The 22,053-nt window shown below is 36.1% G+C and overlaps 1 protein-coding gene across 4 annotated transcripts in view; it reads left to right on the forward strand.

Moving 5' to 3' along the window:
• DOCK7 (dedicator of cytokinesis 7) overlaps nt 1-22,053 on the forward strand; it is a 210,501-nt gene that overhangs the window by 13,446 nt on the left and 175,002 nt on the right. For 3 of the 4 annotated variants that reach the window (XM_082834071.1, XM_082834067.1, XM_082834070.1), the window contains exons 2-4: nt 8,995-9,100; nt 19,644-19,819; nt 20,009-20,077. In XM_082834071.1, coding sequence (XP_082690197.1) covers nt 8,995-9,100; nt 19,644-19,819; nt 20,009-20,077 — 351 coding nt within the window. The remainder of the gene's footprint in view (nt 1-8,994; nt 9,101-19,643; nt 19,820-20,008; nt 20,078-22,053) is intronic. The other variant, XM_082834068.1, reaches the window with a different exon arrangement.

Below are 22,053 nucleotides of genomic sequence, written 5' to 3' on the forward strand. Positions count from 1 at the left end.
CCCTCCCTTTCCTTCCCCCCTCTCTTCCTTCTTTCCATTTTTCCTTCTTTCCTTCCCATATTTCACTGGCTGGATCCTGCAGTGTCGTGTTGAATAGAAGTGGTGAGAGTACACATCCTTGCTTTCTTTCCCGTCTAAGGAAGAAAGCGTTTTACCATTAAGTATGATGTTATCTGTAGGCAGATGCTGTAGGAAAGGGAAGGAGGGGAAAATTTGAGAAGTATTTAAGACTTAGGATGAACAGAGTTTAGCAACTAATTGTATACAGTTTACATCAGGATATAATTTGTATGTTTGTGGGTAAGGAGATTCTGGCTTTATTTTTATGAAGTAGAGTGGAGTTAAGGATATATTTATTTCCTTTTGGGAGGATTGACTTTTTACAGTAGAGGTTTTTTCCCCTTCAGTTTTCTTTTTAGTTGGCAATTTCAGATCAGTGTTAATTTTTTCAAATGCTAAATTTAAAAATCTTTTTTTCTGTAGTTATAACTTAATATGTTCCATGAAGTAGGGAGCATTATTATCACCATGTTTTAGTTGAGGAAATTGAGATATAGTGAAATGCTGTAGATCAGAATGATGGGGACTTCCAAGTCTCCTTAATACAGTGCTTTCTAAATCTTTAACTTAAATGTCATCCCAAAATAGCGTCAGATGGGATACATGAGTCATCTGACATTTTTTTCCTTCATCCTCCCCCAAAAGGAACTATGTCTTAAATGTTAAGTGTATTATAGAGAAGGATTATTTCTGTTCTTTGGTTTCACAAGTCAACCTGTATGTGTTTTTGTTTTCTTGGGGTTTTAGTGGTTACTGGTCCACTCTGGACCTTAATTCCTAAAGAATTCAACACAGGATAACTTACAAATGACAGTGCCTCAGATGGGAGTTTTATTTAGCCATCCGTGAGAGATAGGAAACAGATCATAGCAGTGGTGGTAGTTATTGTAGTGTTCCTATTAATATGTTGGTATATACTACAGACATTTTCACTGGACATCTTTAACTGACCTCCTGGTTAGGTTCTGGAGAATATAGAAATAATTAATATAAACTATAACTAGAATTATTTACCTTTGGAAACTTGCTTCCATGGAAAGAGGCCTTGGGAGTTTTATGGATCTGAATTCAAACTGTCTCTACCTTTCATAAGTTACTCTATTTTTCAAGTTTATCTAAAAATATCTATTTTTTTCTTACTATAAAATAATATATGGTACTGTAGAAAATGTGGAAATGCAAAAGGCCCAAAAGATAAAATAAAAATCACCCATAATTCTTGATTTAAATAAAAATCTCTCAGTGGAGCTTACATTCAAGTGATGATCTTTGCGAAGACTAGAAATAGCTTAAATGTCTACAGTAGAGACTGGTTAAATACGTTGCAGTTTATTCATTTTATGGACTCTATATCAGATAAAAAGGAGAACAGTGGTTAAGAGTGAGGGCTCTGGGCTGCCCTGGTGGCGCAGTGGTTGAAAGTCCGCCTGCCGATGCAGGGGACACAGGTTCGTGCCCCGGTCCGGGAAGATCCCACATGCCGCTGAGCGGCTCTGCCTGCTGAGCCTGCGCGTCCAGAGCCTGTGCTCCGCAATGGGAGAGGCCACAACAGTGAGAGGCCCACGTACTGCAAAAAAAAAAAAGAGTGGGGGCTCTAAGTTGAGACCTTAGTGCTATTCCTTATTGGTTGTATGACCTGGACATCTTAAAACTTCAGTATGCTGGTATAGTGCCTACTTCATGAGTTCTTCTGAAGATTAAATGAGATATATCAAATTTAACACTTTTATGTGTATCTGGCACATTGTAAATGCTTGATAAATATTGCTAGAATATTATTATTATTTTATGTGCTGATATGGAAAGATTCCTAAGATAATTAAGTGTATAATGTAAGATATTGAGAAAAGGTTATGTATGATGTCATATGTCATATTAAAAAATAAGGATTTCTTATATATGCACTGATGTACACACATCTTTTTCTTGAAGGACACCTAAGAAAATATTCAGTGGTCACATGTGGGGAATACGGTTGGGGATTGGAAATGGTAGAGAGTTACACCTTTTGTTTTTACTTCTTTGTGAACTTTGAGTTTTTAATCCCATGTACATTTTCCTTTTATTTACTTTCTTAATCTTTTTTTTTTAAAAAGATGTCTTCCTTTATCAAGTTGTTTTGTCTTTTCTCCATACTGGAAAATCTTATTCTCTCCATACTGGAGAAATCTTATTTTCTCTGCTTCTCATAGTAAGTTTATTTACATAATTGTAGAGCTTGAATGTAGTTCTAGAACCAGCCCTTTGCAGATATGCTGAAGACGTATTAGAGACTACTTTGAGATAAGTAAACATGTTATCTTGTTAAAACATTGCTAAAAAAGAAAAGTTTCACATAGAATAAGAGAGCATTGTGTTTCAGTAGAAGTTTGTTTTTTCTTCAGTAGTAGTTTTTAAACTTTACCAGTTAACAAATGGGATAGTAATGATGTCAGCTAGGCTCTTAAAGAAAAGGTTTTACACATGTAGAACTCTTCTGTTGTTTCAGATTTTTTCCCCCCAGCAAACACTCACCTGATTACTTGACAGTAATAGATAAAAAGGCATACTTCTTGTGTCTTTCCAATCAATTAGAAAGCAACAATACTTATAGATTAATTTCCTCTGAAAGGCATTTGGAAAGTCCATATACTAGGTAGTCTCTAAATTCTTCCTTTTCCCTTACCTCCTTTTTTCTCTCTCCACTACACCTGTCTCTCCATTCCTCTTTCTCCACCTCCCCCATTGTCTTAATTGTCTTAGACATCGAGGATGTAAAGATTAATAAAATGTAGTTCCTGCACTCAAGAAGTTCCTATCAATTGTTCCATTCTAGCATTCTTATTGAACTACTTTTTTGGGGGTAGGAATTATGAATTTCGCTATAGTCTCATTTTTTTCACTTCAGCTTTTTAAACATTTTTTAAGCACCCAGAGTGTGCTAGGCACTCTGCTGGAGGGTGCAAAGATAAGTAAAGCTAATTGCTTAGTTCCTTGCAAGGAGATAGGTAAATAGATTTGAGAACAATTTGATATGACTAAGGTACTATGACTAAGGTACTGCTCGGTTTTCACAGTGGGGTAGTTCTTGATAGGAAAATGGCACCAGACAGAGTTAAAAAATGTACGTTTTCTTTAATGGCAGAAATTAGCCTGCTTTGAGACATTTATACAAAAAAAGAGACATAGCGTACTCCTATCAGAAGTAAAGTTTCCTTGTCCTCCTTCATTCCTCAAGGAGGTCGCAAAGGCACCTCTGAAGAGGGAGAGTGTGCCAGGCCTGAGAAGCCATATTCTTGATACTTTACCGCACCTTTTTTTTGTCCACCATACTTTTACATCTGTGGGTCGCATTACTACTATTCTAGAAAAATCTACTTTGCAGTTTATGTGCTTCTATCAAAGAGAATGTTTATAAACATTAGGCTTTCTCACTGCTGAAATCAAACTCTGTCAGCAAGCCCAGGTTTTTATTCCACCATAGAAAGCAGTCTAGCTAGTCTGCTGCCTGTCTGAACTAGCCTCCTGGAAACTCCATTTCCTTAAATGAATGCGCATAAACACAAAATGCTTTGAAAGCGCAGAGGACGAGTGTCTAACCTGAGGAAAACAGGGCAGAAATAATCAGGCAGGGATATATGGAGGATATGATATACTTCTTGAAGAGTATTTGGCACATCTGTATTCCATATTTAGTTTGCTGGTTTTCTCTGTTAAGGCAGAGTAACCATAACTGAAGTGTTTTAAGCTAAATTATAGACATAATTTGCATCTCTAAAACATAAGGACATTTCCCTCCATTGTTATAATACTGTTTTCCCACATTAAAAAAACACTGATTCTTAATTATGTAATACCTTGTCCATGTTCAGATTTCTCATTATCCGCAGAAATGTCTTTTATAGCTGGTTTGTTCAAATCAAGATCCAGTTAAGGACCATTCATTGCATTTGGTTATATCGCTTAAGTCTTTTTTTCCCTTTTTGAGTAGACTTTAATTTTTAATCTTAAGTCTTTTTTATGCTAAAACTTAGCCCACTGCCTTTATTTATTTATTCATCACATTGACTTGTTGAAGAAACTTGACATTATAGAATGAGCTTTCTTCTGGTTTTTGTCTGATTGCTTTTTTTTAGTATTGTTAACACTGTTCTCTGTATTTCTTGTAATCTGGGTGTTAGATATACAGGTTTGATTCAGTTCAGGTTAAATATTTGTGGCACAAATACTGGAAAGGTGATACAGTGTTGCATTTCTTTAATCTATTGTTTTCTTTATTTTGCCTCTTTTGGTCTTTAATACCAACTATACACTATGGTAGTCATCAGTCATCAGTCATGGACTTGGATAGTCACAGCATTGGAGTATCATCTGTTCTTGTCCTTTTTCTTTTGGGGATTTTTAGCTAGCCCTTTCTTGCCTTGTCTCTGATATGTGCCCTTACTTGGTATATTCCATGGTATATTCCCTTATACTTCTCCTCTGAGTTCTGTGTTTAATATAAACAGTGCCAGTTCCAAGAGATCTTATTCTCTTATTTGCATATTACATTGCAGATATTTTTTTGTGACTTTATAGGAGTAGCTCAACTAACCTCTTTTATTTTAGTCTAAACTCTCCTTACTCATCTTTACTCAAGTGTTTCCTCTGGTCCCATGAAGAACGACTAGAGATGAGAGAGGCCCAGATTGGCTTTGGGACTTTCTGGAAATCATGGTTGATCGGGCATCTGAAAGTGGGATGAGGTTAGAGGAAAGGTTAAATGCAACATAATTTTCCCTCAGGATGTGGATCCTTTGTTGGTTATTTCTGATATCCCATGGTGAACGGCCTTAGCGAGTGCTTGCTTTTGTAAAAACTGTAATGCATGTTGACATAGTGAGGGAGCTTACGGAAATGGAGAGAGTTGGTAAGGAGTTAAATAGGTCAAATATTGGATCATGTGCTTCTGGAAGGGGAAGAAGATATTCTGCTATTATAATTTAAGAGTGTAAGTAACTATGGAATTTTTGACCTACTCTTCTTTCCACTTTGCAGTTAATACTAATAGCTTATTAGAAGTAAAAAAGACTTCCTTGTATTGCTTTACTATATGAGCTTCATTAGGAGTGGGAAAAATTGTTATTAAAAAAGTAATCTGTGATAAAGGATTTTAATTGATAACAGGTACTGTTACTCCTGATAACAGTTTATTCATTAAATTTCTTGTGTTGCATACTTTGGACCATAGTATGGTTAAGAGATAACTGTTTTTTTTTTTGTTTGTTTGTTTGTTTGGTGGTACACGGGCCTCTCACTGTTGTGGAGCACAGGCTCCGGACGTGCAGGCTCAGCGGCCATGGCTCACGGGCCCAGCCGCTCCACGGCATGTGGGATCTTCCCGGACCGGGGCACGAACCCGTGTCCCCTGCATCGGCAGGTGGACTCTCAACCACTGCGCCACCAGGGAAGCCCGATACTGTTTTTTTAATTTGGGAAAATTTCCTCACTTATTATTGAGGAAATCTTTTCATGCAGAGGGTCTCAGTATAAATACATCCTTTGTCTGGGTTGCAGATGGTTTTATTGCCATTATAGCTCAGTTTGGAAATGGTTCTTACTTCAAATTATTGCTGATTTTCTCTTTGGGGGAAATTATGTCATGTATAAATAAGACAAATATTTGTAATGTGGGGATTATCCTTTGTATGTCTCTGTTATTAAATGAAAGATTGTTATTAAATGAAAGATTGTCTCTTTTTGAAGTAATCATATTTTAAATTTTGTTTCACTTTTTAACATTTTCTGAAATCAGGGTATGTCTTTTGATTAATTGATAGTGTATTGCTTAATTAGCGAGGTTTTTCTTTCTTAGCTGTACCTGAAGTAATAGCAAGTCTTAACAGTTACTGAGATCTTGAACTTGATCAAATATAGCAGTTTACAATTCAGATTACTCGTGGTTTAGCCCCAGAAACACTGAGAAACAGAAGCACTGAGGTAGTGCTGAGGTTGGTAGACTGAGTTGAGTAGCACTGAGGAAGATAGACACAATACTTGTTCTCTGTCTCTCTCTCTCTTTTTAAAAGCTTTTTCATATTTTCATCTCAGTCTTGACAACAGGATCAGGAGATTGTAAGGCCTTTAAACCAAACATAATAATGAACATTCACAGTGTATAGGCTTCATTAAAAGCCTAAGGGGAGTCATAAACTACAGTGAATGTTCCTGTCCTCTCACATCCAGATGCTTTACAGAATTTGCCCTTTGCCCTCTCCTCAATCTGTATCCTCCTTCAAAGGTTACATTCCTCCTTTAGCTTTCATCTCTAACCTCTAATCGTTTCTTCATGCTCTTCTCTTCCTCCCTTGTCTTTTCTGAGTTAGTCTTTTTTATTTATTTACTTATTTTTAAAAATTCAGTAGACTTCTTTGGGAGAGCAGTTTTAGATTTACAGAAAAGTGGAAAGTACAGAGAGTTCCCATGTTTACTTCCCAACCAAGTTTTCCCTTTTATTAACATCTTGGATTAGTATGATACATTTGTTATAATAGATTTGTTATAATAAATAAGCTAATATTGATACATTATTATTAACTAAAGTCCATAGATTACATTAGGTTTACTGTTTGTGTTGTATATTCTATAGGTTTTGACAAATGTATAATGATATGTATCCATCATGATAGTATCATAGAGAATAGTTTCACTGCCCTAAAAATCCCTGTGCATTACTTATTCATCTCTTTTTTTTCCTCCTTCTTCCAACCCCTGGCAACCACTGTTTTTCACCCCTCCATAGTTTGCCTTTTCCAGAATGTCATATAGGTGGAATCATACAGTATTGTATCCTTGTCAGATGGGCTTCTTTCACTTAGCAGTATTCTTTTAAGGTTCTTCCATGTCTTTTTTGGCTTGACAGTGCATTTCTTTTTACTGCTGAATAATGTTCCATTGTATGAATATACCATAGTTTGTTTATCCATTTACCTATTGAAGGATAAGCTTCCAAGTTTTGACAATTATGAATAACAGATTAGCCTTTTTTAAAACACATATATGATCTAATGTACTTCAGATCACCTGTAAAGAAAAAGTTGAGCTAATTCAGTATCTTGAGCCTTAAAAATGATAACTCTTTTACTTTTCTATCAAAAATTTCTAACTGAGTGGTCAGCTCCTAACAGTGCTCAAGAGATGTGTGTGGAGCGATTGAATATGAAAATAGTTAAGGGGGTATGGAAGAGAAGAAGGAAGCTAAAGATTATATCATATATTTGGATAATTTTTGGAAAATGAAATTGTCTAGAAATTCAGCTGGAAATTTGAAAGGGCACTAAGATGTTCAGGGCTCTGAATTCAACCATTAATTTGAGAACACTCCAGAACAAAAGTATCATCAAGCTGGCCCAGAATCGAAAGCAGTAGGCCAGTTTCACTTTACGTTCAATGGAATGATAGGAAGAAGGTAGGGTTTATTTTTTGGAAAAGAGTAAAAGAACAAAAGGCAAGGTTTATAAAATAGTGACCAGTTGATGATCATAGGGTGGAGGTTAGATATTGACATCAGGAAAATAATTGTACAAAATCTATTGATAGTTGTCTTTATTTTGTGTTCTTTAGTTACATTTTTTACTTAGTAAAAATGTTACTAATATGAGGAAGTTATTTAATGACTGGATTTAAGACTCACAGAATATTTTGGTTTATAATTTTGTGAAGTCTAAGGAATATAGAGCTTAATGAGCTACAGAGTCATTCAAATGTCTAAAATATTTTTGTTTTAGAAATATTTATTTATTTATTTGGCTGCACTGGGTCTTAGTTGTGGCATGAGGGATCTTCCACGTTGCAGATGCCACGTGTGGGATCTTTTAGTTGTGGCATGTGGGATCTAGTTCCCTGACCAGGGATGGAACCCAGGCCGTCTGCATTGGGAGTGCAGAGTCTTAACCACTGAACCAACAGGGAAGTCCCTAGAAATGTCATTTAGTAAATTTGAAATACTAGTATGCTCCCAAGGGTCAACAAGCAGCTTGAAATCGTGGAACTTCTAAACTTTAATCCTGTTTCAGATAAGGACTTACTGGTCAAGTTATGTTATGGTAATGCCTTTGTGGTTTACTTCATTCGTCAGTAATACTATATATTTCATAGGACTAAATATACATTTATCTGTTTTAAGTGCCACGTGCTAAATATTTTAGGGGAAATAGCAATGAATGAAACCACTGCCTCTGTTTATATAGGGCGTACATGAATGTGGAGAAAATAACTAGGAAGGAGGAAAATGCAAGTTAGGTTATGATAAATGCTCTAAGAGTTTTTAAGAAGGGTGGTATTTTAGCTGTGGTGAGTCAAGAATCTTGTATGGAAGTCTTGCCATTTGAGTTTTACCCCTAAAACTAATTAAGAGTTGAATTTGTGGATATAGGAGAGAAACAGCATTCTAGGAAGCAGTTTATGTTCATTGAGAAGAATTTGGGAAGGGATATGTAATTACGGCTGAAAAGGTGATTAGGGTCAGATTATGGAAAGCCATTAATGCCAGAGTATAAAGACAATTTTTATTAGTTAAGTAAAAATAGGGAATAGTTTTCTGGGGCATGAATATTGTTTATAAAGTATTTTGAATTAATTTTATATCCTTAAAATATATACACATTAATATATACATCTTATTATAGCTTCCAGCTCTATCATAAACCAAAGTATCAATATGTTCCCTGAAATGCCATATACAAAAAAAGCCTTATGTAAGTTGGCTGTAAGTATTGTACGCCATATCAGCGTTATAAAGATGTTCTACTGTAATTATAAGCAGTATTTACCAAAATATCTTATAAATTTATAGCCTTATTGATGTGCTGAGATTTTGTTGTTCTTTAGATGACTTTTGAAAATACTTAGCTTTCTCCCATTTTAAGTTAGTTTATTTTCTTTTTAAAAACAATGTATTTGCTTTTTTTGTTGTAGAACTGTGGCTGCTGAAGTTAGGAAGCAGATTTCTGGACAATACAGTGGTTCTCCCCAGCTGCTCAAAAACCTCAACATTGTTGGCAGTATATCCCATCATACCACAGTAAGTAGCATATTTAAAATATGGTATGTTACTGTGTAATTCTGACTAGGCCATGAAAAAATAGTGGAAAGATAAGAGCCAGTAGATTGGGTTCCATCACTACTCTCACTAACACCCTTATTTGTTGCTATCTCACTCTTTTCTGAAATTTGAGTCAGAGGAGTGTTGAGAGGCGTTATAGAAGTGTTGATTTCCCAGGCAACTCTGAAGCTTTACATTCAGGATTTAATCAACTCTGGAATTTTACAATTAGAACTTCCCAGACCCAGGGTGATTCATACATGAAAATTCAGGAATCTATTCTAGAAATAATAGGTACTGAAGTAAATGTTAAATAATTATGTAGATTCATAGTATTATCTATGTCCTTTAATAGAAAGGAATATATAGTTATTGAATTATTGCTTTAAGCCAGGTGCTATGTCAGAGATATAAATATATGTTTTCTTATTCAAGAGGCTGGCATGAGGATAATCAATTTTGATAAAAAACTGGTACTTATTAGTTATAGTAGGAATATGAATTAAAAACATGCTCCATTTGTCAAAAACTGAAAAAGTAATTAAGACTGACTTGGGTGAAGTTGTATTAACACTTTCTCTTTGGTTATGAAATGGTACCAATTATTGAACAAACATCATATGCCAGAGCATAATAGTTTGATTGACTTGTAGCGACATGTTTATATATAATGTTTGTGTTATTACAATTTTAAAACATGGAGTTTACTTTTAACAACAGTAACATACTGATTGGAGAAATTTTAGAATATATAGATTTCTGGATGGTTTCAGTGTACATGGAGATGATCCTTCTAATACTCTCTTAGTGTCTTGAACTCCTCTTTTCAACTGATTTCCCGCATTCGTGTTACACCTTAACTATTCACTTCCATAGTCATCCCTGGATTTAGTCATTATGAATAACCATAAGCCTCCTGTAATCTCAGTTTTATGTTTCCTATTCTCTTAATACCACTTCTTATCTTTCTTGCTCTCTTGTTCTGGTGCTCTGACTTCAACTGTCCTTCAACACCACTGGGACCTAGAATTTGTGATCATACTAACTTTTGTGTGTCTCTCACCCCTTGATGTCCTCTTTTCTCTCCTTACCAAACTTAAATTATTTGTTGCTCATTATAATTACTCTTTTGCGTATACTCTTGGCTTCCTTAACTTCTTCTCATGTCGTTTGTACTCCTTCAGTGCTGTTTAAATCCAACCTTCTGCTTACTTCATACCTGCACTTGTGCAGCTGAGTATGGCTGGAGGAAAACACACAGATCCCATTGACTGGTCTCACTTTAAATTTATGACCACTAACTCATGAAGGCTTTAACATTGCTAGGCAAACATTTTATTTTCCTAGTCCGTTCATTTTCCCACTGTTTTAGTTGACCCATTTCATGCCTCCTACTCTTCCCTTAAAACCCTTAATTGCTCTTCCCCATTTTCACTCTGAGGATGACTTGACTTCCTGTTTCACTGAGAAAATTGAAGCAGTCAGAAAGAACTTCCACATACTCCTACCACCATGTGTGTTCACCTTTTATCATCTGTACCCGTATTGTGTCTATTCACCAGTTATTTTAAATGAACCACTAGTGAACTAGATCCCAAGTTCTCTCGCTCAAATACAGTACTTTAGGAATTCTCCCTACTCTCTTTTTGAAAAACATTTATTTATTTTATTTATTTATTTTTGGCTGTGTTGGGTCTTCGTTGCCGCGTGTGGGCTTTCTCTAGTTGCGGTGAGTGGGGGCTACTCTTCATTGTGGTGCATGTGCTTCTCATTGCAGTGGCTTCTCTTGTGGAGCACCGGCTGTAGGTGCGCAGGTTTCAGTAGTTGTGGCACGTGGGCTCTAGAGCACAGGCTCAGTAGCACGGGCTTAGTTGCTCTGCAGCATGTGGGATCCTCCTGGACCAGGGCTCGAACCTGTGTCCCCTGCATTGGCAGGCAGATTCTTAACCACTGTGCCACCAGGGAAGTCCTCCCTTCTCTTTTATATCATCACTTTTTCTCTCTATTTATTGGATCATTCCCACCAGTATATAAACATGCAAACATAGCGTTATTTCTCCCATTTAAAAAGATTCTGCTTTTTTTGCCCCACTTTTCCATCAGTCTCCAACTTCCAATATTTCTTTGCTCTTTTTTGCAACAAAATTCCTTTGAAGGGTTGTCAGAGCTTGCTGATTTCAATTTCTCTTCTTGTATTCTCTCTGAAAAAGTTCTTTTTAAGTTATGGGAATCTTCAAACATACATAGAAGTAGAAGACTAGTATAAACATTAACATCTTTAAATTTAACCACAGTGCTGTTATCACACTTAACAAAATTAACAGTCCATAATTCTTTGGTATCATCTAATAATATCCAGTGCATGTTAAGTTTTCTTGATTATTTCATACATATCTTTTTATAGTTGGTTTATTCAAATCAGGATCAAACAAAATCCACAGATGGAATTTGGTCTTAGATCACTTGCATTTTTAAAAAAAAGGGCAGCTTCTCCCTCCTCTAACTTTTTTTTTTAAATTGAGGTATGGCTGACTTACAATATTAAATAAGTTTCAGGTGTACAGCACTGTGTTTCACTATATTTAAAGGTTGTACTCCATTTAGAGTTATTATAAAATACTATGTTCCCTTTGCTGTACAATATGTTATTGTAGCTTCTTTATTTTATAATAGTAATTTGTACCTCTTAATCTCCTACCCCTACCCTGCCCCCTGTCCCCCCCACTGGTAACTACTAGTTTGTTCTCTATATTTGTGAGTCTGTTTCTTTTTCTGTTATATTCTCTAGTTTGTTTTATTTTATAGATTGCACATGTAAGTGATAACGTAAAATTTGTTTTTCTCTGTCTGACTTATTTCACTAAGCATAATATCATCCATATCCATCCACGTTGTTGCTCATATGGTCATCTAATAGTCTACAAGGCTGCCAAGAGCATCCAGTGGGGAAAGGCCAACAAATGGTGCTGGGAAAGCTAGAAAGACACATGCAGAGCAGTGAAATTGGTTCCCTATCTTACACCACTCACAAAAATTAACTTGAAATGGATCAGTCTTAAACATAACACCTGATACTATAAAACTCCTAGAGGAAAATGTAAGAAGAAGCTCCTTGATGTTGTTCTTGGAAATGATGTTTTTGGATATGACAACAAAAGCACAAACACCAAAAGCAAAAATCAACAAATTGGGGCTACATCAAGCTTAAAAGCTTTTGCACAGCCAAAGAAACAATTAACAAAATGAAAAGGCATCCTATGGGAGAAAAATTTTTGCAAATCATATATCAGATAAGGGGTTAATATCCAAAATATATAAAGAACTCATACAACTCAATAACAAAAAGACAAACAACCCGATTAAAAATAGGCAGAAGAACTAAATAGACATTTTTCCAAAGAAGTTATCTAAATGGCCAACAGGTACATGAAAAAGTGCGTAGGGAAATGGAAATTAAAACCATGACGAGATATCCCCACACCTGTTAGAATGGTTATCAAGAAGACAAGCGATAACAAGTGCTGGCAAGGATGTGGAGAAAAGGGAACCTTTGTGCACTGTTGGTGAGAATGTAAAGTGGTACAGCCGTATGTTTTCCTCCATACTGGAAAACGTATGGAGGTTCCTCAAAAAACTAAATATAGGGCTTCCCTGGTGGTGCAGTGGTTGAGAGTCCGCCTGCCGATGCAGGGGACACGGGTTTGTGCCCTGGTCTGGGAAGACCCACTCCGCGGCTGGGCCCGTGAGCCATGGCCACTGAGCCTGCGCGTCCGGAGCCTGTGTTCCGCAACGGGAGAGGCCACAACAGTGAGAGGCCTGCGTACCGCAAAAAAAAAAAAACACAAAAAACTAAACATAGAACTACAGTATGATCCAGCAGTTCCACTTCTGGGTATTTATCTGAAGAAAATGAAAACACTAATTCGAGAAGATACACACACCCCAATGTTCATAGCAACATTATTTACGATAGCCAAGATATGGAAGCAACCTAAATGTCCATCAACAGATGAATGGATAAAGAAGATGTGGTAAAAACTAAATATAGAACTACAGTATGATCCAGCAGTTCCACTTCTGGGTATTTATCTGAAGAAAATGAAAACACTAATTCGAGAAGATACACACACCCCAATGTTCATAGCAACATTATTTACAATAGCCAAGATATGGAAGCAACCTAAATGTCCATCAACAGATGAATGGATAAAGAAGATGTGGTGTATATACACAGTGGAATACTACTCCCTCCCCCAACTTTTAAGTTTGTTTGTTTTTATGCCATTGACTTGAGGAAATTGGATTAGTTGTCTTATAGAATTTCCTATCTTTTGGATTTTATGTTTATTTCCTTGTAGACTTGTTTCTCTATCTTCTGTATTTCCTGTAACTGGTTAGATTCTGGTTCAACGTTTTTGAAATTTCTTCCTCATAGACTTGTTTCTCTATCTTCTGTATTTCCTGTATGCGATTAGATTGTGGTTCAACTTTTTTTTTAATGGCTTTACTGAGACTTTTTTCACATAACCATACAATTCATCCATTTAATTTACAATTCAGTGGATTTAATATGTTCACATATAATGTGCAACCATCACAACAGTCAATTTAGAACGTTTTCATTACCTCAAAAAGAAACTGTTTAGCTCTCACCCTTTTGTCTCCCTTCTCCCATCCCAAAACAACCACTAATCAAATACCAGAATTTTGATGGCACACCAGAAAAGACTGAAAGAGATCTGAACACTAAACATGTTAGTCAGAATTCCAATGCAGTGATTGTTGAAGTAAGACAGTGTCTCACATTGCCTGTAAGGGATTCTGTAGTGCTTCACTATTGCTTCTTATTGCATCCTTTAACCCTGCTTACTGCCTAGTCATTCTCTGTTATAAAATCATGTTGCAATCTCCTCCCTTGAATCTGTAAATACAGGATCTCTCTTTGGAGTCTTGCAAAATAATTTATAGTTGTAAGCAGCTCATCACTACATCCGAAAACTAGCCCAGGCAGTTGTCTCTGATGGGAGTCAGAGAGAGTGGAGACAGTTGTAGCAGAAATAAATTTATTTCTTTGCTCCAAGTCTAGTTAGTATTACACCTAGAAAACCAGTGACTTTCTATGTGAGTTTGGGAAACAAGATCATTTATCATCTCTGTGATTTAGTGTTGTTAAGAGAGTGTCATAGCTTTCTTCCCAACCCTAACCTTTACTCTTGATATGATTGGTCAATCTTTGAGGAAAGGTTAGTTTTGAATTAGACATATGTAAGGACTCCCAGCTTTTGTCATTATTTTCATGGAGTATCATTTGTGGCACTTGGAATCCTGAAAAGTGTACTGCCTCAGAAATAATTCTTAGGTGGAGAAACATTGATTTATAAAGTTTAAAAAAATGTTCGCTTAAATTTATGTATGTATGTATTTATATTGTGGTAAAATATACACAACAAAATTTATCAGTTTAACCACTTCTAAGTGTACAATTAAATGGCATCAAGTACACTCGCAATTTTGTGCAGCCATTACCACTGTCCATTTCCAAAACTTTTTAATTAACGCAAACTGAAACCCTGTACCCATTAAAAAATAATTCCATTCCCCTGCTCCTTCCAATCCCCAGTAACCTCCATTCTATTTCCTGTCTCTATGAATTTGTCTATTATATGTACATACCTCATGTAAGTGGAATCATACAATATTTGTCTTTTTGTGTCTGGCTTATTTCACTCAGCCATAATGTCTTCAAGGTTCATGCTTGTTACAGCACGTGTTAGAATTTCATTTCATTTTAAGGTTGAAAAATATGCCATTGTATATGTGTACCACATTTTGTTCATCCATTCATCTGTTGATGGACATTGGATTGTTCTCATCTTTTGGCTATCGGTAATGATGCTGCTATGAACATTAGTGTACAAGTATCTGTTTGAGTGTCTATTTTCAGTTTTTTTGAGTATATAGCTGGAAGTGGAATTGGTGGGTCATATGATAATTCTGTGTGTTTTGGTTTTTTTTTTTCCAGAACCACCGAATTGTTTTCCACAGCAGCTGTACCATTTTACATTCCCACCAGCATTGCACAAGACTTCCAATTTCTCAATATCGTCTCCTACACTTGTTATTTTACATTTTTTGGTAATAGCCATCATAATGGGTGTGAAGTAGTATCTTGTGTTTTTGATTTGCACTTTCCTCATCCCACTAATTTTGTTATGTTTTATTTTCATTTAGTTCAATGTAATTTTTAAGTTTTATTTTTCAGACTTTTGTGACTCATGGATTATTTGGAACTGTGTTTTTAATTTTCAAGTGTTTGGAGGTTTTCCTGTTGTCTTTCTGTTGCTAATTTCTAGTTTGATTACATTATGGTCAGAGAACACACTCTGTATGATTTCAATTTTTAAAATTTTTTGAGGTTTGTTTTAGGGTTCAGGTTATGGTCTATCCTGGTATTTACTTTTTGGGCCTTTGAGAAAAGTATTTGGTCTGTTGTCGTTGGGTGGATTGTTCTATAAAACAATGTCAATTAGATCCTATTGGTTGATGGTGCTGTTGAATTTTACCATATCCTTGTTGATTTTTCTGCTCAGTTTTCTTTCAGTTGTTGAGAGAGATGTCTTGAAGTCTCCAGCTATAACTGTAGATATATCTTATTTCTTCTTTCAGTTCTGTCAGTTTTTGCTTCCCATAATTTATAGCTCTGTTCTTTAGTACATGCACATTTAAGATTGCTATGGGTCATAGCTGTTATCATCAGGTAATGTCCCTCTTTATTCAGTACTTTTCTTTGCACTGAAGTCGAAGTACTTTTATCTTATGTTAATATAGCCACTTCTGCTTTCTTTTGATTAATGTATATATGGTATATCTTTTTCCATCCTTCTGTTTTCAGCCTCCTTATATTGTCTTTTTTGAAGTGAGCTTTTGGTATAACTTACTGGTACGTCATGTTTTTAAATCCATTCTGCCAGTTTCTTATCTTTTTATTGGTGTATGTAGGCCATTTACATTTAATGTTATTATCATTCTGCTAGGGCTTTAATCTGCCATTTTATTTTTTGTTTGTTCTCTCTGCCTTTTGTTTCTCTAGTTTCCTTTTTCTGTCTTCCTGTGGGTTACCTGAACATTTTTTAGAATTCCATTTTGATTTATCTGTAATGTTGTTGAGTGCATATCTTTGTATAGTCTTTTTAGTGGTTGCTTAAGGTATTGTATATACATAACTAATCACACTACTGGTGTTGGTGTTGACATTTTACCAGTTTGAGTGAAGTGTGGAAATCTTATGTACCTTTATGTCTCTTCACCCTATAGGTATTAAATTATATAGACCTCACCTGACATTGCCTCAGCAGTAAGGGGAAGGAGTTCTTGTTACTGCTGTATAGCAATAGGTGTCCAGATTCCCTGTGTGGACTCCACTGACACTGTGGGAGTGGAGGATTCATTACCTTCCAGTAGATATGAAAATCTCAGCTCCCCACTCTGACTTCTCTGACATTGTGCTAAATGGGTAGTGTTGGGATGGCTTGTTACAGCTTGGTGAGGGTGAAGTCTAGCTCCCCATTTGGCCTTTGCTGGTGTGGATATGGGTGGGACTACAGTTTTTCATGTGATGTTTGGCTGGAGTAGAGTGGTTATTCTCTAACCTTTTCTATTTTGCTAGGCTGCTGCTCTCTTGGTCCTTTGGCTGGGGAGAACAGGCTTTGGTTGTGTTTTTTGTTTTCCTGTGCTCCTTGGTGTTTCTGGGTTGTGGACCTCTCTAGCATCAGGTGTGGAGTATATAAGGTAAAAAGAAATTTTAGGTAACTCACTATTGTGCTATTCCTTGGGTCCCGAGGTCCCTGTTGGTCTGCCTTTTTCTATCCACCTTTTAGAGCCGTCTTATGTTTATTTTATATATAATCTTCAGGGTTTGTAGTTGTAACTAGTGGGAAAAATAGAGAAAAGTATGTCTACTCCATCTTCTGGAAGTGGAAGTACCTACTTATGACTTTGATGTTGAGCACTTTCTCATGTGCTAAATGGCCATTTTTAAAAAAAAATAAATTTTATTTTATGGACTCTGTTGGATTTTTTATTTTAAAAATTTTATTTATTTATTTATTTATTTTGGTTGTGCCAGGTCTTAGTTGCGGCACGTGTGCTCGTTAGTTGGGCTCGAGGGCTCCTTAGTTGTGGCATGCAAACTCCTAGTTACAGCATGCATGTAGGATCCAGTTCCCTGATCAGGGATCCATCCTGTGTCCCCTGCGTTGGGAGATGGATTCTTAACCACTGTGCCACCAGGGAAGTCCCTAACTGGCCATTTTTATATCTTCCTTTCTGAATGTCTTACCAACTACCCCCCCACCCCCCACGCCATTTATTTGAGGGGGTGGTTTGTTTTTATGAGATGTGGGACTTTTTTTATATATTCTAGATGCCAGTCACTTATTAAATGTATTTTGTAAATATTTTCTCCTAGTGTGGCTTGCCTGTTCATTTTCTTAACCATCTTTTGATGTATCAATTTTTCTTTTACGATTATCCCTTTCTCTGTCATGTCTGAGAAACCCTTGCCTATGCCAAATTTTGAAGATATTCTCCTATATTTCCTTCTAGCAGCTTTATAGTTTTAGCATTTATATCTATGGTCCAACTCAGTTTAGTTTTTGTATATGTCGTGATGTAAGGATTGAAGTTCATTTCCCCCCCCCATATAGATATCCAATTTTTCCAGCAACAGTAATTGAAAAAGATTTCCTTTTCCCTGATGAATTGCTTCTATGCTTCTATTAAGCATGTCATGATAGTGTATTATGTACTTGGTAGAATAGGTAAGATAGAATGCTTATGAGAAGGGCTTCCCTGATGGCGCAGTGGTTGAGAGTCCGCCTGCCGATGCAGGGGACACGGGTTCGTGCCCCAGTCTGGGAAGATCCCACGTGCCGCGGAGTGGCTAGGCCCGTGAGCCATGGCCGCTGAGCCTGCGCGTCCGGAGCCTGTGCTCCGCAGCGGGAGAAGCCACAACAGTGAGAGGTCCGCGTACCGCAAAAAAAAAAAAAAAAAAATCTCTTCACAGAATGCTTATGAGAGAAAACCATGAATTTATATCTTAAAGACCCAGTTTGAAATTTTGCTCTTCATTTTGTGGCTATTTTATTTTCAGAAGTTAACTTCTTTGAGCACAATTGCCTTTATTTGTAGAATTGAAATAGTAATTATCTCTAACTTATAGGGTTTGGGGGAGGTTTAAATGAGAAAACATATAATGATAATGATAATAATAGCTACTATCTTTTGAGTGTTTATGATGTGATAGTCATTCATTATTTTACTTAGTATCTTTAAAATGTTGTTGCTCTACCTAGTTGTTCAGTCCAAAGAAGTATAGGTTAAAGCACCTTCTTTGTAGTAATGCAAACTTGCACAGTAGGCAGGTCCCAGTGTTTTTACCCAGTTGAACATCTTGAAAAATAACATATTCTTATTTTCATTGGTCCACAACTGCACATTTGTTGTATAATCATTTATAGTTTTGCCTGAATAATTTTCTTTCTTGAATTAGATAAGAAGTAGAGTATCTTATCAAAAACTATAATTTCAGCTTGGCTAAGGAATGCCAGAAATATCCTATTATTGCTAATAATACTTTTAATAGGGTCTGTGTATTAGTCTCCTTGGGTGCTGTAACAAATTACCACAAACTGGGTGGCTTAAAACAACAGAAGTGTATTCTTTCACAGTGCTGGAGTCCAGAAGTCTGGAATCAGTATTAACGGGCAGAAATCAAGGTTTTGGCAAGGTTGCACTTTCTTCAGAGGCTCCCTTCAGTATCACTTTCTTGCCTCTTCCAGATTCTGGTGGGTGCTTGTGGCACATCACTTCTACCTTTAAGGCCAGAATCTTCAAATCTCTCTTTCCTGTGTCTTCATATGGCTTTCCTCTTGGTGTGGCCCAAATCTCTGTTTATCTTCATATAAGGATATATATGATTGCATTTAGGACCCACTCAGATAATCCAGGATAATGTCCCTCTTTTAAGATCCTTAATGATATCTTCAAACACTCTTATTTTATATTTTATTTATTTTCACATATAAGGTCCATGGATTGGGATTTGGCAATCTTTTGGAGGGCCATTTTTCCCCCCACTGCAGTATGGTTGTACGTTTTTACTAGGATAACAGTAACAACAAATAAAGTAAAAGCACCACTAAGAAACTTAGCAATGAAAATTCCAAATTATAAAAAAGAATCCCTCCAGTGAGTATTTTGTCACTGTATAGTATTATAAAACTGTTATCTTACTGTTTTTATGTGGGAGTTATGGGCAGAATCGAAGCAAGAAAATCAGAGAGAGTATGACCCAACACTTTGTGGTTTCTTTAATTCATCTGGCTGAATATCTGTTGACATTTTAGAAATAGCAAGAGAAAAATTACGTTTTTTTAAAATAATGAATCTATTTAAGTTTTAAAATTCTTGTGTCCACCTCTTCCTTTATACCCACCTCTCACATCCATCCCTGTTTATAAAGGTGCCCCTTACTGAAGCAGTGGATCCAGTGGATTTGGAAGATTACCTCATTACTCATCCTTTAGCTGTGGATTCTGGGCTTTTAAGGGATTTGATTGAATTCCCTCCAGATGATATTGAAGTGGTTTATAGTCCTAGGGACTGTAGAACCCTTGTTTCAGCTGTACCTGAAGAAAGGTAAGGAGACATTTACCTATTTCTGGTTTTAGTGTAACTATAAAAAGGCTACCTTCCGTTATTTTATTTAGATTCTATTTCTTGTGGTAGTGTTGTTTCCTATTATATGAACAAGAGTGCAGCAGCAGAATTCACAAACATCAATGCTTTCCTGTCTAAATTATAAATATATTTTCTTTTTTAAAATAGTGAAATGGATCCACATGTTAGAGATTGTATAAGAAGTTATACAGAAGACTGGGCAATTGTGATCAGAAAGTAAGTTATATATTCATTATGACATTTAAAAATACTGAGTAGGATCTGTAAATGGATTAAGGTAGATTAATACTAATTATGAGACCTGAAAATTCATTTAAAAAATAGCTGAAAAAGTAAAAGAAGAACCTTTGCATATAGATATTTTTTCCTTAGGAGTTCCACAATTACTTTCTCTTACTTTCCTTATAAAATAATACGTTTTTGGGGATAGTATTTCTATATTATCATAGATCATTAGTAACTAATAATAATATAAAATAATGATTTGTAGTCTAATTCTTTTGGGAAATCGTGGGTAAATATTGATGAATAATTTGTATTTCTAAAAGAGAATCCAATTTATTGAATTGGTTAAGTTTAATAGCTAGTTTTCTAGATCAAGCTGTTTGAAAGGTCTCTGCCTTTTATTAACTAACTGAATATTTACGGTCCTTGACCTGTATATCCAATCAAGTTAGTAGTTGTAAAAATGTTTTGTTTTACCACAAAATTTATGTTTCTAATGGATGGTGTTTGAAATATCAAGTCAGATTAAGAAATAAAATAAAATAATTCTTCCTTTGCTAATTTGCATAATGAAGAAGGGTCTTCATACTGAATCTTCTTAGCCTTATTTTATTTTTCTAAAGGAAGTATAATTACTGAAGTAGTGGAAAATTCTGTTATGACATTGCAGTTTTGAGAAATGAAGTTATCTGTGCTAAATTGTACTAGTAACAGTGATGTATCCATTGCTTATTTTGTTGCTGTTGTGGGCAACTGTCTTATTTCACTGTGTTTCACTCTTGGGGTTACTGCTGACATACTTTTTAGTTTTAGTGTGACCTAATAAAAATACAATCTGCTACCCTTTATAAAGAATAGCTGTTTTTATGAACTTACAATTTTGATAAGTATTTCAATAGCCAGATTTTAGAGATTACTGAAGAAGACCTTTCCTCTGTCAGATAACTCAAAAGTTTTTACCTTTATGCATGTATGTTGGAAACCTGTAATCAGAAATCTTAATAGAAATAGATTAGTTGTAAAATATATTAACCTTAGAATCATGGAGTCGTCTTGCTACTTAATTCTAATCAAGGGATTGCTGACCTTGATATAAGCCAAGAGGGTACAATAGTTAACATTTATGGTTATTTGCTATATGCTGGGCATTTTATTGGATACTTTACACTCATCTCATTTAAGGTTCCAACAGACAAGGTAGCTCAGGCTCAGAGTACTTAGGTAACTTCTTTGAGGTCCCATGGCCAAAAAGTGGGATAGCTAGGATTAGAACCTAGGGGCATCAGATTCTAATGCTTGTATTTTTTTCTGTTATACTAGATATTATTTATTACCTTCAGTAGTAAATGGAAGACTAAGGGGTACTTTTGGTAGACTAGAAGTTTTAAAGTATCCCTGAAATATAAAAGGTATGACCGGAACACAACAGAAAACCACAGCACAGAATAATCTAAGATACATGCAAAAGGTTCAGTAGAGCTTTAGGCTCAGTGAATACAGGCAGTGGAAGGGGGACCTGGGGTAAATGTTGGACATTTGGTTACTTTGAAACCTCTTATACCCTTCTTTATGCATAGAAGTGGGAGCAGAGGTATCTGCCTATTTATTTATTTATTGATTGATTGATTGGCTGGCTGCGTTGGATCTTCGTTGCTGCGCCCGGGCTTTCTCCAGTGGCGGCGAGCAGGGGCTACTCTTCGTTGTGGTGTGCGGGCTTCTCATTGCGGTGGCTTCTCTTGTTGTGGAGCAGAGGCTCTAGGCATGTGGGCTTCAGTAGTTGTAGCACACGGGCTCAGTAGTTGTGGGTCGTGGGCTCTAAAGAGCAGGCTCAGTAGTTGTGGTGCACGGGCTTAGTTGCTCCGCGGCATGTGGGATCTTCCCAGACCAGGACTCGAACTCATGTCCCCTGCATTGGCAGGCGGATTCTTAACCACTGCGCCACCGGGGAAGTCCGGTATCTGCCTATT

Source organism: Leucopleurus acutus (genome assembly GCF_964270905.1).
Source record: "Leucopleurus acutus genome assembly, chromosome: 2".
Classification (NCBI taxonomy): Eukaryota; Metazoa; Chordata; class Mammalia; order Artiodactyla; family Delphinidae; genus Leucopleurus; species Leucopleurus acutus.